Below are 12,944 nucleotides of genomic sequence, written 5' to 3' on the forward strand. Positions count from 1 at the left end.
TTTTTTTATTTTATCCAAATCTTTTGGGTTTCTAACACCCTGATGGCAATGGACCCCATTCTTAAGTCAAAGTATGATTAAAGTTCATGAAATCAGTATTGATTCAATGTTTGATGTCATTCAGAAGTGCTCTTTGCAGCACCCGCAATGTGCCCAGTAATGACTCCTCCTGCAATTCATATGGAGTTACAAGCATTGGTAACGTATCTAAATATGACTGTAGATTCTTTTATACAAGACCTGTTGTTCCTACTACTACTGGAGCTGTCCACATTGCTCTCCTTTCTGCCTGCAAATACTGATATTTTATGACTTTGTGTCTCTCTGTACACAATGCACCAGTCACTGGGTGTAGCAATTTCAATGATCAATGCTTCTTTAGTCTTCTTTTCATGGACCACTATATCTGGTGCTCGCGCATTTATCTTTTGAACTGTTGGTAATAGGTGATCCCATGTGATGTAGACTTCATCTATGACGCTTTATGGCTCATGTTTCCAGTGTTTTTCGGCTACTTCAATATTATATTTGGACAATCCCCAGTGCAACAGTCTTGCCAAACTATTATGCCTTTCAGTATACAGTCCTTCTGCCATTAGTATATCGCAACCAGCAATGAGGTGTGCAACTGTTTCCAATTCTGTTTTACAAAACCTACGTTTGTATGTTTCTCCCACATATTCAATGGATTTTGTAAACCAAAATGTATGTAACCCACTATTTTGAGCTACCAATATTAACTTTTCATCTTTTGGTTTGAATTTGCCGCTCCTTAACCATTCCAGCATTTGATCTTGATCAACATGAGGTTCTTCTAGGAGTTTTCTATACTCGCAACTACATTTATGCATTTTTCACATTTCTTGCCTTCTCATCCGATTCTTCACCTTATAGTCTTTGTTTTTTAGCAAATTCAGCTGCTGCTTGATTTTTATCTAGTTCTGGTTTGATTTCTATTCCTGCTTGACGCCTACATGCTGCTGCTAAACTAAGCAAGGAAGTCATCTTAGATTTATTCTCCTCCCGTTTCAAAAGTTTCACTACGTTTGGGTCTTGTGAGGTCAGCAGATGTGTGTGCAGTCCCACGATTGCAGATCTACACGTAATCAATTTCAAGGAGGCCCATACCTCCCTTCAGTATGGAAAATATATGATATTGGTATGCACTGATTTTTATAAATCATTTGATGAGCATGAAGCATGCTTCTTGTTTTCCGGTCTAATCCGTCCAACACCTTCTGGGGCCTGTCAATCAGCAAAACTGTAAGTTAGGACAGGAAGAGCAAATTGGTTTATAGCTTGAATTTTGTTCCTAGATGTCAATGCTGTTTTCAGGATAATTTAAGTCTTCTAAAATATTCCTTACTAAGTTTTGTTTGCATTTGTTAATGATCCTTCATCAATTCCAAAATATTTATACACTCCCACTTGTTCAAGTTCTTTTACCTCACATTATTGTCCCAAACTGATGTTTTCTTGGTGCTGCAGCTTTTCTGCTTTAAAGGTTGCTTCTGCACATTTATCAAGAGCATATGACATTGTTATATCATCTGAAAAAGTTTTGTTTACTTGCAGTTTTGCTTTCAGTTCCTCATCCAATGAGCTAAACAGTTTAAATCATCGACAGAGAAGATGAGAAGTCTTTACACTTTGCTGCTTTCTGGGAGCCAAATTATAGCCATGACCTAATGTGTTAAGTAGACAGCTTAATGGGTTAAGGGCAAGACAGAATAGCAGTGGTGACAGGGAGTCACCCTGGAATACTCCCCTTTGAATATTTATTCCTAGAATAATAATTTGTCCTTTTTCATGGCTTAATTGCAAAGTGGTCTGTAACTGTTTAATGGTCACTGTAATGCAATTAATCAGTGTAGGGTGTATGTTATACATTTTAAGCACGCTTATCCATGAATGTAGGATACTGTCAAATGCACTTTTGTAGTTAATCTATGCCTTACTAAGATTCCTCCCCTTTTTACAGTTCTCCATTATGACTTTAGTAACAAATGATCTTTTGTTCCATATGACTATTTTACTACCGTTTTGTTCTACTGCCTTGACTGAATTTTCTTCTAAATGATTATAAACTGTCGTCATCAATTCCAGTGTACAGATTATACATCAGTGGAAGACAAATTATTGGTCTATAAATGTTACGGTAGCTTGCAGGTTCACTCAAGTAAGAGCATTGTTTTTACTGTTGTTAGCCAGGTTGGTGTTTGTTCAGGGTGTGCAAAGAAATGGTTCTTGGTCATGGCTAAATCTCCGTGCAAAGATGTTAATACCTTTAACCAGAATTTATTTACTACATCTGGGCCTGGGGTTTTCTACTCAGAGGCTTTTCTTAACTTGGTTTCAATCTCTCTGGCTGTTATTTCATCCCATTTCATATCCTGTACCTTCGAACTTCTTATAATTTCTTTTACTTTTTCTAACTATTTAGTCTTTGTTATGTTCCACAGGATCCTCATAAATACTTCTCCAAAATATATCTTTCTTCTTTTTTGAGTGGTATTTCAATTCCTTTTATGTTGTTATACTGTTTCCCAATTCTCTATAGAACTTTCTGGGGTCACCAAATTGCTTATTTTGTACTTTTCCTTTAGATTTATCTGTGTATCTTCTAATCTGTGTATCTTCTAAGTTTTTTCTGCCTATGCTGATTTTTTGAGTTTATTTACAATAGTGCACGATAAATCCTGATCTGTTATAATACTGTGCATTGCTTTTACTAATTACGTCTATCCTTCTGAGTATTTTTGTTGATCTGTCCCCTTTAATATACTCTTAACAGTGACACTTCTTGTCTTAATTGCTTAACAGTTTTCTCGATTTGATACTTCCATGATGGCATTTGATTTCTCCCCTTCCTTTCCCTTACTACCCTGTGTTCTTGTGGTAGAATTTTATCTATTAATTTAGCTGTACAGTAATATATCCTGTTTACTTCTGTGATATCACATGGATCTCTATGGAAAGTCCTAATTACTGTGTTCATTTGTTTTATCAAACTTCTAATTGTTGTGGTTTTATTGACCTTCTGCAGTCTTTTTTTTTTCACTGATCTTAATATGTCTATCTATCTCTATTAAATCAAGCAACTCTTCTCTTAGCTCATTTTCTTCCATACTGAGGCCACATTTTTGTTCTCCATTTCCTGTGTGCGTTCTATAGAAAGTTCTATAGCATCTTCCTGTGGCACATTCTCTTCAATTTCATCCTGTGTCATTTGTTGCTCTGTCATATGGGAACTCACTGGCCAATCGCTCCTCAACATTAACGGCATCAAAGTTGCCACAGTTTCCCTGTTTCTTCCCTTGCTGTCCAACTTCAAGTGAATGTTTATACTGGTTTCCTATGAAAGCCTACCAAATATCTTTATATGGCAACTGACCTGGTGCTTCCCCACAGGTACTCCATAACCTCAACTTCTATTTCTTAACTTCTCCCTGTATCAAAATCCTTATGTCTTCAAAAATATTTACATCCACATCACATTTGTTGCATCATTCTAAAACTGATATGCTTCTAATACTGTTTCTCATACTATTAACATTTACAGAAATAATTAAATTATTCCTTTCTCTAGTTCTTAGTTTAGGAGTTACCATCCTATACTAATCCCTTACAGAAAAGGCTTCACCCATTCCCTTTATTTTTTCCTTTATGTCAACAGTTTTTAATAAACGTTGTTGCGTTCGATTCTCAGCTACAGCGTCTTCTCTGTGGAGGCATTCGTGAATGGGCGTGCCTTCTTTGAAGATTGTGCGTCAGGGCCGGTAACTCTGCACGTAAAAATCTACCACCAAACATTAGAGGACTGGAGTTCGGCTGTGGCGACCTCTAACCGGGATAAGCTAAAAGACACAACAACAATTAACAGCTTTAAATTTTCTTTTTCTATCTTTAACTCTTACGAACAGAGGTCTGTCTTCCTCTTACCATGTTCCCACTTTAATTTCTTTATCACTAACTTCTAATTCGGTCAGTTATTCAACTCCTTTATTACCTTCTTCAGCATCTCTCCCTTTTTTTCTATGGTTTCAACAAATTTACATTTCCTCCTCAATCCTTTACCTTTTTCTCTTTGCCTTGATTAGTGGCACTTGGCTCATTTTTTTACAACCCATCCATTTACAAGACTCAAGTTCACATTTTTTTTTGCTTCATGCCTTGTTTTACAACATGTGAAACATTTCTTCTTGTCACAGTTATCAAATGTCCTTCCTTTCTACAAAAATAACAAGTCTTTGGCTGCCCCCAATATTTCACAATACCTCTGTTACTATCAACAGTTATAACACTTGGAATATGTACAACTTTATCCAGTTCTGTTTTCAGGATAATATTACAGTCCCATGCACCAGTATATAAATCACTATTGTCAAACTTTTGAGATGTGTATTATTTCTTTGCAAACATTTTATAATTTTTTTTTTAAAAGTCTATCCACTTCCATTTGGAATTTTGTGTGTACTTCCTTTTTAGTTTCTAGAAAAGATGCCCTTATTGCACATTCATTCCAAGAATTGTCATTCTGTCTTTTTTCATATTTACACAAAAATCTCTCCAAGGCTTGTACAGTCTCAAAACGCCTCTTTACTAATCAGAATAAATGCTATTGCCTATTGAAATTTTGTTCCAAATGGTAGAATTATATTGTGCCATACCTCAAATCTGTTTAGTTTCTTTTCCATTTTTCTCTGTATTCTTACTACAAACTTTTTTTGCATTGCCTTCTCTTTTTCTCTACCACCTTCCTGTGCAACAGCATCTGCATGTGCCCTCTTTCTGCTGTTTCCCTATGACGTCTCCTTTCCATCTCCTTCATTTATCTTCTCCATTGCATCACCCAGGAAACCTCTTCTCTGGATCACTCCAATTATTTAGATCTTGCAATATATCAGCCCACAACCCTCCTCACTGGAGGACTGTAACCATACAGTCCTCTATGGCTGTTTCATTGATTTGCTCAGTCTCATCTGGAATACATCCTCTGAATCCTCCATCACAATGCTGCATACTGCCTCTGAGCTGGCATTCACCTCTGCTCCCTGCTGCTGTTCTCTTTCATGCACCATCCTCCCAGCTTACCACATGTATTTCTGTTCCAACATTGAGTAAATATAGATCACAAGTAGGGGAAGCTCCCCGATGCCCTGGCCAAATTTCATCAGTAGTATACATACCACCTTGGGTCTCCACTAGCCTAGTGGGTCTAATCCAGTCAAATAAAGATAAATAAAAAATAGTTACAGGAACAGATGTGTGTCTCAGAGCTCATGCCTTCTCTGGAGCAGGCTTCCCATTCACATGGAGCAGAGTTCCTCTCTTCACTTGTTCTATCATGCACTTGATCAATGGATGTGGAGTCAATAATGTACCACTGGTCTGGTACCTATGTCTCTGTTAGAAAGAGACAGAGAGCTTGTAAATGCAGGACCATTCATGCCAAAGTTATATGCCCAAGCTGTACATACTCCTCATAAATACCCATGTTATCGAACCATGTCCATTACAACTGGGAAGAATGGTTAGGCTTAAAAATGTCCTTTATGGTCGTTAGTCTAGTAATCACCTATGAACCTATACACCACCCAAATTTGTGGGCTCACCACTGTGAGTTATTCAACGGTCAGCACAAAGAACAACTGAGATGATACAACCTGCTCAGGAACAGCTCCTAGGTATCTAAAATGGTTTACTACCATTAAACTGAAACAGACTCTGTCGACTTATCATCATCGACCGACGTCAGCGAAAACTCACACAGCTGAACTCCAAAAATGATGAATTACATGTCGAATGCGACCTAGGGACAGGTTTTAACATGGGTCGAGATAGGGGTGAGATCTGTAGTTCAGCAATATCGGAGTTCGACATTGCCAACGTTCAAGGTCGGGTTTTCGTGTGAACTGGAGTCAGCCAACTCCACATCAGTTAAATGATAGTAAACCACCGAAAATACACAGCTTTTGAAACCATAGACAAAACACAGAGAACTCTAGGATAACTTGCCAGAACTTATCAGAACAAATGCAAACATATAGTTACAATGCAGAAGTACTAACACTACAACAATCACACAGTGAAAAAAAAAAGTAATTTACAATGTATAGGTACATATTATAGCAAGCGCACATCTGAAGAGGAGGCTAGATACACATTACATGAGCACAGAGACTGAGATGCTGAAAGGAGGATTACAGGGAAAAAAAGAACGCTGTAAGCAGTGTCTGACTATTGTGGAATGAAGTGATGGATACAGAGTGGGAATGGGAATGCTAATGGCTAGTAAAAAGATGTGTAATGACAGAAGAAAGCAAAGAGTTAGCTTAAAAGTGTACACTGTTGTAGAGTACATCATGAAGACTGGGATGTGGCAAGAGATGGCTGACATGGTGGGAAGAAGGGAGAGAAAGGATTGGAAAGGGTTTTATAAAGGGGATTGTGGTAAATATAAATGGATAGATAGGAAGAGTAGCTGTACTGGAGTTACGGATTTGGGTAGTTAGAAGTTGGCTGGTGTGAGCAAAGGCAATGATTTAAGAAAATAAGTAGATGATAAAGTGAGACTTATTTTAAGAAAAACTGTGACATTCTATTACTGAATTTAGGACATCCTTCTGATGAAGGAAACACAAAGTGAGGTGTTAAAATGGTTAATAAAAACAAGAACACACTGAATGAATTACAGAAATCTGCAGTACTGTATTTATTTGAAACTGCTTCTGGCAGTAGCTTAAATACTTACTGTAAAGATACTGGCTTCAAAATGGAGTAAAGTCATGAACATAAGTACCAGCAGTACACGTCCTCCGAGCTGCATGTACTGTTTTGGCGAGCTCTCTCCCATTGTTGGCACGCCAGCAAACATACTTTTGCCTTCTGATCGTGATTCAGCAAAAAGTAGAAGCAATCCACCCACTAAGGCAAGATTTCTGTAAGAGACCCAAAAAAAACCAGGATATTTTAGTTGGTATAATTTGCTTTTGAAAACAACTTAAAAATTATACTGAAAAGAAAACTAGAGAAAATAATATAAACTACTGTGATATAAAAGGATTAGAAAACAGGTATCATATTTTCTCCAAGCATGGTTCAGGCAGTTAATCTAAAGCTGTCATTGATCTTGAAAATTTACAGAGACCCAGGGCATAGCAAACTAAATAAACCAAGGCACAACTTACAAGACTTCTACAATTATAAACATCTTGTACTACCAAGCAGCAAGAGAAGATATTCACGTGACCTTTGAAGATTATTACAACTGCTCATGGCTATTAGAAAAAGTAATAAAAAGAAATGTTAAAAGTGCCTTACAAGACATAAAAGCATATCTGAGCTTAGTTAAAAGCAAAAAAAAAATTCCAACTGAATTTTTCAAAGTTACTTATTAAGCAAAATACAAGTGACACATTATACACAGATAATTACAAGGTACTGGAAAATGTCCTGAAACATCCAATTTTCTTTCTTTATTTAAATAAAACTTCACCAGAATATGACATTATCTTTCTCAGCCTTGACATGGAATAAGGCAGTGGGCCATTTTTGTTTTTTTTTTTTTGCATATCTCTGTCACAGAATTATGAAAATGTTGCTGAGATGAATGCTCACTACTACTACAACATCTACAATGAAATCAAGACAGAAACCTCAGGATATCAAAACTGTCTACTCAACCATAACTCTGAATGCATTTACTTCACATCTGCATTTAACAGGAGTTCTAATACAGTGCAAAAATAAAATATGATTCAACTACCTTCTCTTTATCCTGTACACAGGACTGACAATTACTATACTAAATGACTTCTGAGTGGGCTCTAACACATCATTAAGTATTCTGCAAAGATTAGTGACATTTCCCCCTCTTGCTTTGGATTTTGCCATTTTTATTTCTGAATCTTTGTCATCAGACTTTGTTTTTATATAAAAAAAAAATTATTTTACCAAAACATTGTCCATATTTCTGCGGCAGGGCTAGCCACCTGGCAGTGTGAATCATGGCTCTAGATGACGGTCACTGTGGAAGTGACACCCCAACTCCATGTGCAAAAATTGGAAAAGGGGTTGTGGATGGATCGTACATACAAATGCAATTACTTCATGTACAAAATCCAATCTCAATATGTGAATTTAAATGAAATGACACTTCTATTCCAGGTACAGTGGATATGGGTTTTCCAGTCAACTTCAAAAAAAGTTTATACTGACAGTTCCCAGGGCATTTAGGTAAATGCAAAGCACTGCACTACAACTTACAGTACCAAAGATGAGGTTTATCCTTCTTAAACATATCCCCCCGCCCCAAACTGGCATACAGGAATGAAGTTAAATTACTCTTAGTCAACTAACTCTATTAGCACTGAATTGTAGCTGTAATGTAACTGCCTACAGTTTGTTCTTAAGTATTTAATATAAATGAATTATTTCTGCAGTACCTTATGTCTAAAAGTACAAAAACTAAAAGCGTGTCTAAATCACGTACAGGTTCCCAAATAATCAGAACAAGGCTACGATTTACTTTTGAAGAAATACCAAGTAAAGTCATAAGCAGCCACTTGTTTTAATAAAAGTCTTCTAAGGAAAGTGTTAAATGGAACATAAGAGAGACAAATAAAGCAGAGGATGGAAGACAATTATAACGTTAATATATGCAATAAAAAGACAGTTTTAGATAATACATATGATCCAAATGCGGACTGCCTACCCTGTATTAAAACTGGCTGTGTAAACAGCTGACTAAGGTCAGCTATCTGTATTTTGTAGCTGGTGATCTCAACGCACTTTGAATCCTTTAATAGGCATAACTTACCCATCTTTAGAAAAACATAACATTTTGACCTTTCTTCAAAAATATGTGAAAGGTCACCAAATAATATGAAGCATGGAGCCAAGCATTGAGAATGTAATGACTATAATTTTTTTCACTCCTCATTCCTATCAGGGAAACAGAAATGATTGTTTAATTCCAAAGTCCAAATTTAACCAAATAAATTAAAGCGAAATAATTCCTTGTTCCATTTTTGACCACAGTATTTTGACTGCAAAAATGATGTGGGGGTGAATCTTCTAAATGAGCTATATACAGAATAGAACCACCAATTTTCAAGTATCACAAAAAGTCTATCATTTATTAAGAATATTTTAAAATCACATGAACCGTTTAAATAATGTGAAAACGCTCTACATTACAATGTCTATTCTCAAACTACATTTACAAAATCAGAGAGGAAAAAAGCAAAATAAGAGCCTACAGACAATAAAAACAAAATTACAGAATACTAGTACTAAAATAGAAACAAGCCAAAATGAAATAAACAATTTTAAATGTATAAGTCAACTCATCATTTCATGAAAATGAGGCCATCACAAATTTTTGGGCTTACGGAAAAACCTGGAAGTTTTAGTATGCATGCTTAAAAGAAGAACCCCCCCCCCCCCCGACTCACTAATCCTCAGTGCAGGACTAATCTAGTCCTGCATGGAAGAGACAGTTTAAGAGGAGGACGGCAGCGAGCCATGCATATTAAGGAAGGCATGCTGCCAGAACACCTAATGCTACATGGATCATGGACGAGTGCAGGGGGTGTGTCTGAGAGCAGAGCTCACAGAATAAACATGCCCCTGCAAAGTAGAAAAGAATGTGTACATAAAAGAGCGAGACCGCTCATAAGTGTCCGCATATCCCCACCAACAGTCCCCATGTGTTCAACAGCAACAGTACACTGAAAAAAAACACGAAGAAACCCTTGTAGTAATTTATTTAAAACTCTGAGTACAGCTAACCATAGGTGTGCGGGTTTGCCCATCGCTTAGCTAAAGGTAAAGCAGCATAAAAGGCTGAAGAGGGTAACAAGGAAGATATAGCAAAGGAAGCAGTACAGCAATAGCGTAGTGGGCAGAGCATCTGCCTAACAAGGAGGCAGTCCCGGCTCAAGTCCCACTGCAGCACATACCATTTTCCATGTGTAACCTGTATACGAACGTTTATGTACATTTTACTGCTGTATAACCTACCAAATAAAATTTAAATGTGAAGTGGAGTACTGCATGAAATGCACATGTGAAGAGTCAGTACCATAATGAATAAGTCAGGAGTAAGCAGGCGTAAGCACAGATAAGTAGTAGTAAGCATATGTAAACAATAGTAAGCGTGTGCAAGTGCGTTTGGGTGGGGTGAGGCCCCGCCGACACAGATCAAACAAAGTAGACGCTAACTGCATGCACACTGTGACCAGAAGTCAGCAGTGCTAACCTCTGAGTAAACCCGCTCACAACCGCTTGAAAGTGCCTTAACCACACCGTATCCAACAGCCGGTGTCACGGGTGAATCTGTGTACACTAACGGAGTCAGTCGTAGGTATAGCAAAGCATACGTGGTACATAAGGTTGGCCGGCATGCACATGAAACACAGTATCCAGCAATACCAGGCAACATTACCGGATATGTAGCTAAAAAATTAGAGGTATATGTGTTTGTATGAATACCCATAACTATATAGATATATACCTCCCATCTCTGTAGTACAAATGTATACATACATAGACAGACATATAAATACCCACAAATACAAATATACATATGCAGACATCCCATACATCTACGTCTTTATATATACAGCAATATACACACACACACACATATATATATATATATATATATATATATATATATACATACACACAAACACACAAACAGACATTTTATATATATATATATATATATATATACACACACACACACACACACACATATGTGTGTGTGTGTGTGTGTGTGTGCGTAGATATACACAGATGTATAACTATGATAAGATACAGCACCTAAGAATGACATATGTTCACAGGCCATGCCAATGGAGGTGAGGGGCCCAAGCAAGAAATGTGCAACACGTAGCATGAACCCCCCCACCCCAGCCAGACAGGGGAAACATACAAACAAACCCACAAACAATGTGAACAATCCACTGCTCCCCAGACAACAGGCAAGATACAACTGGGGGGACACAGTGGACCCGTGAAGTCTAATCTTGGAACAGGGACAGGAGCGTCCCTTGCGGGACACCCCAAAAATTGTCTTGTTATAGGAAGAATCCCGTGCAACGACCCATCAAGGCAGGGTGTGTACATACCCGAACTAAAAGGTTGGGAAAGCCTGATGACCCATGGGTCGAGACAACGTATGAGATGGGTCCCGTGAAGTGGAAAGTGGGCAGTGTGTAGTGGTGTGTTTAGAAATGACCTGCACCCAGAGTAAGGATGAATGCTGTAGAAGAGGTGCGGGTGGGGGAACTATAGGTAGGTAATTAGAGTCTAGGCATGCAGGTGTTTGCTGAAGTGGATCTATACGGACAGCCCCAGGGATGTAAGCAATAGTGTTCATTGGGCAGAGGCGCCGCCCAATGAGCAGCCACACCTGCTACGAGTCCCACTGCAGCACAGTCTATTTTACATGGCAAAGAACGGAATAACGAGATGTTGCAGAAAAGAGGTAAATCCCAGGACGCAAAAAACTCCCTTACTAGCCTCAGTAAGAAACTGAGATCCCTCATAAAATCCTCCAAAGCTAGTTACGAAAATAAAATTTATCAAAGATTCCAAAGATAACCACAAGGCATTCTACAACTATGTCAAGAATCTAAATGGCAATGCTCAGATCTGCTCTGAGCTAAAACAGAATGGCATTAAATGTCCTGATTCCAAGGATATTGCTAATATCCAGGCAGATCGATACAGTGCCAACTTCACCCCCCTCTCACCCCCTAAACAGCCCATCTCAATACCGGAAGATTGCCAAATTCTGGTAATAATGGCCACACAGGTAAAAAACACACTCTCCAAAGCTAAGAATACAGCATCCATGGGACCAGATGACATCTCGGGCTGTGCACTACATGAACTACAATATGAACTGGCACCTCACTTGAGTGTCATGTTTAATCATAGTCTCACCTCAGGTTTCATGCCTACTGAGTGGCGCAGAGCTACAGTTATCCCACTCCACAAGGGGGGATCCACCTTGGATCCCAGAAACTACCGTCCTATCAGTCTGACTAGCCTTATCTGCAAGGCCATGGAGCATATATCATGGAACTTAAAAACAAAGTCATTGGCAACCTTCAAACACTGGACCCCACCCCAGTTTGGGTTCGTGAAGGGCCAAACTTGCTGCGGAACCTGACTGACTTCTTCGAATCAGTCTCCAGAGCCATGGACAAGGGTAAGGAGGTCCACACTGCCTATCTAAACCTCACCAAGGCCTTTGACACCATCCCTCACTCTGGAATCATAGATAAACTTACTAAGCTGGGTATTAATCCCTACGTCACCCAATAGATTGCCAACTGGCTTACTGACAGAACCCACACTGTAAAAGTAGCTGACTCCAAATCCACCTCCAGACAAGTGACAAGTGGAGAACCTCAGTCCTGGGACCGCTCTTGTTTGGCATCTACTTCTCTGAAGTACAGGCCAACACTAAGGGACTCTGGCTAACAAAGTGCGCAGATGACTGCAAACTGCAACCCATTATTGAATCCCCAAATGATGTGGATACTCTACAAAAGGGCCTTACAGAAACAGATACTTGGTGCCAAAGCCATGGGCTCAAGCTCAATGCCAAGAAATGTATAGTTATCCCCTTTGAGAAAAAACATGTACCCGTGAATTACCACATAGGTGACAGTGCACTAAACACCGAAAGTGTGATAAGAGACTTAGGGACACAGGTGGACAGTCGTCTCACCTTCGAAAACCACATCGCCACAACAGTCAGGAAATCCTTCTGTGTGGCACAACTCATCACTAAGTGCTTTTCATCCAGAAAAAAGGAGGTCATTCTCCCACTGTACTCATCCCTTATTAGACCCATTATAGAATACAACGCCTCATTTGGTATGTACTTCTCAAGACATCTGCAACGACTGTAAAGGCCGCAG

The 12,944-nt window shown here is 38.6% G+C and overlaps 1 protein-coding gene across 1 annotated transcript in view; it reads right to left on the reverse strand.

Annotated features, from left to right (window-relative positions):
- The window catches only part of SURF4 (surfeit 4), a 362,007-nt gene that overhangs the window by 75,368 nt on the left and 273,695 nt on the right, over positions 1-12,944 (reverse strand). The window contains exon 5 of the mRNA XM_044058470.1: positions 6,755-6,941. Within this exon, the coding sequence (XP_043914405.1) occupies positions 6,755-6,941 (187 nt within the window). The remainder of the gene's footprint in view (positions 1-6,754; positions 6,942-12,944) is intronic.

This window comes from Protopterus annectens, chromosome 16.part0, assembly GCF_019279795.1.
Source record: "Protopterus annectens isolate FY-2018-M chromosome 16.part0, PAN1.0, whole genome shotgun sequence".
Taxonomy (NCBI): domain Eukaryota; kingdom Metazoa; phylum Chordata; order Ceratodontiformes; family Protopteridae; genus Protopterus; species Protopterus annectens.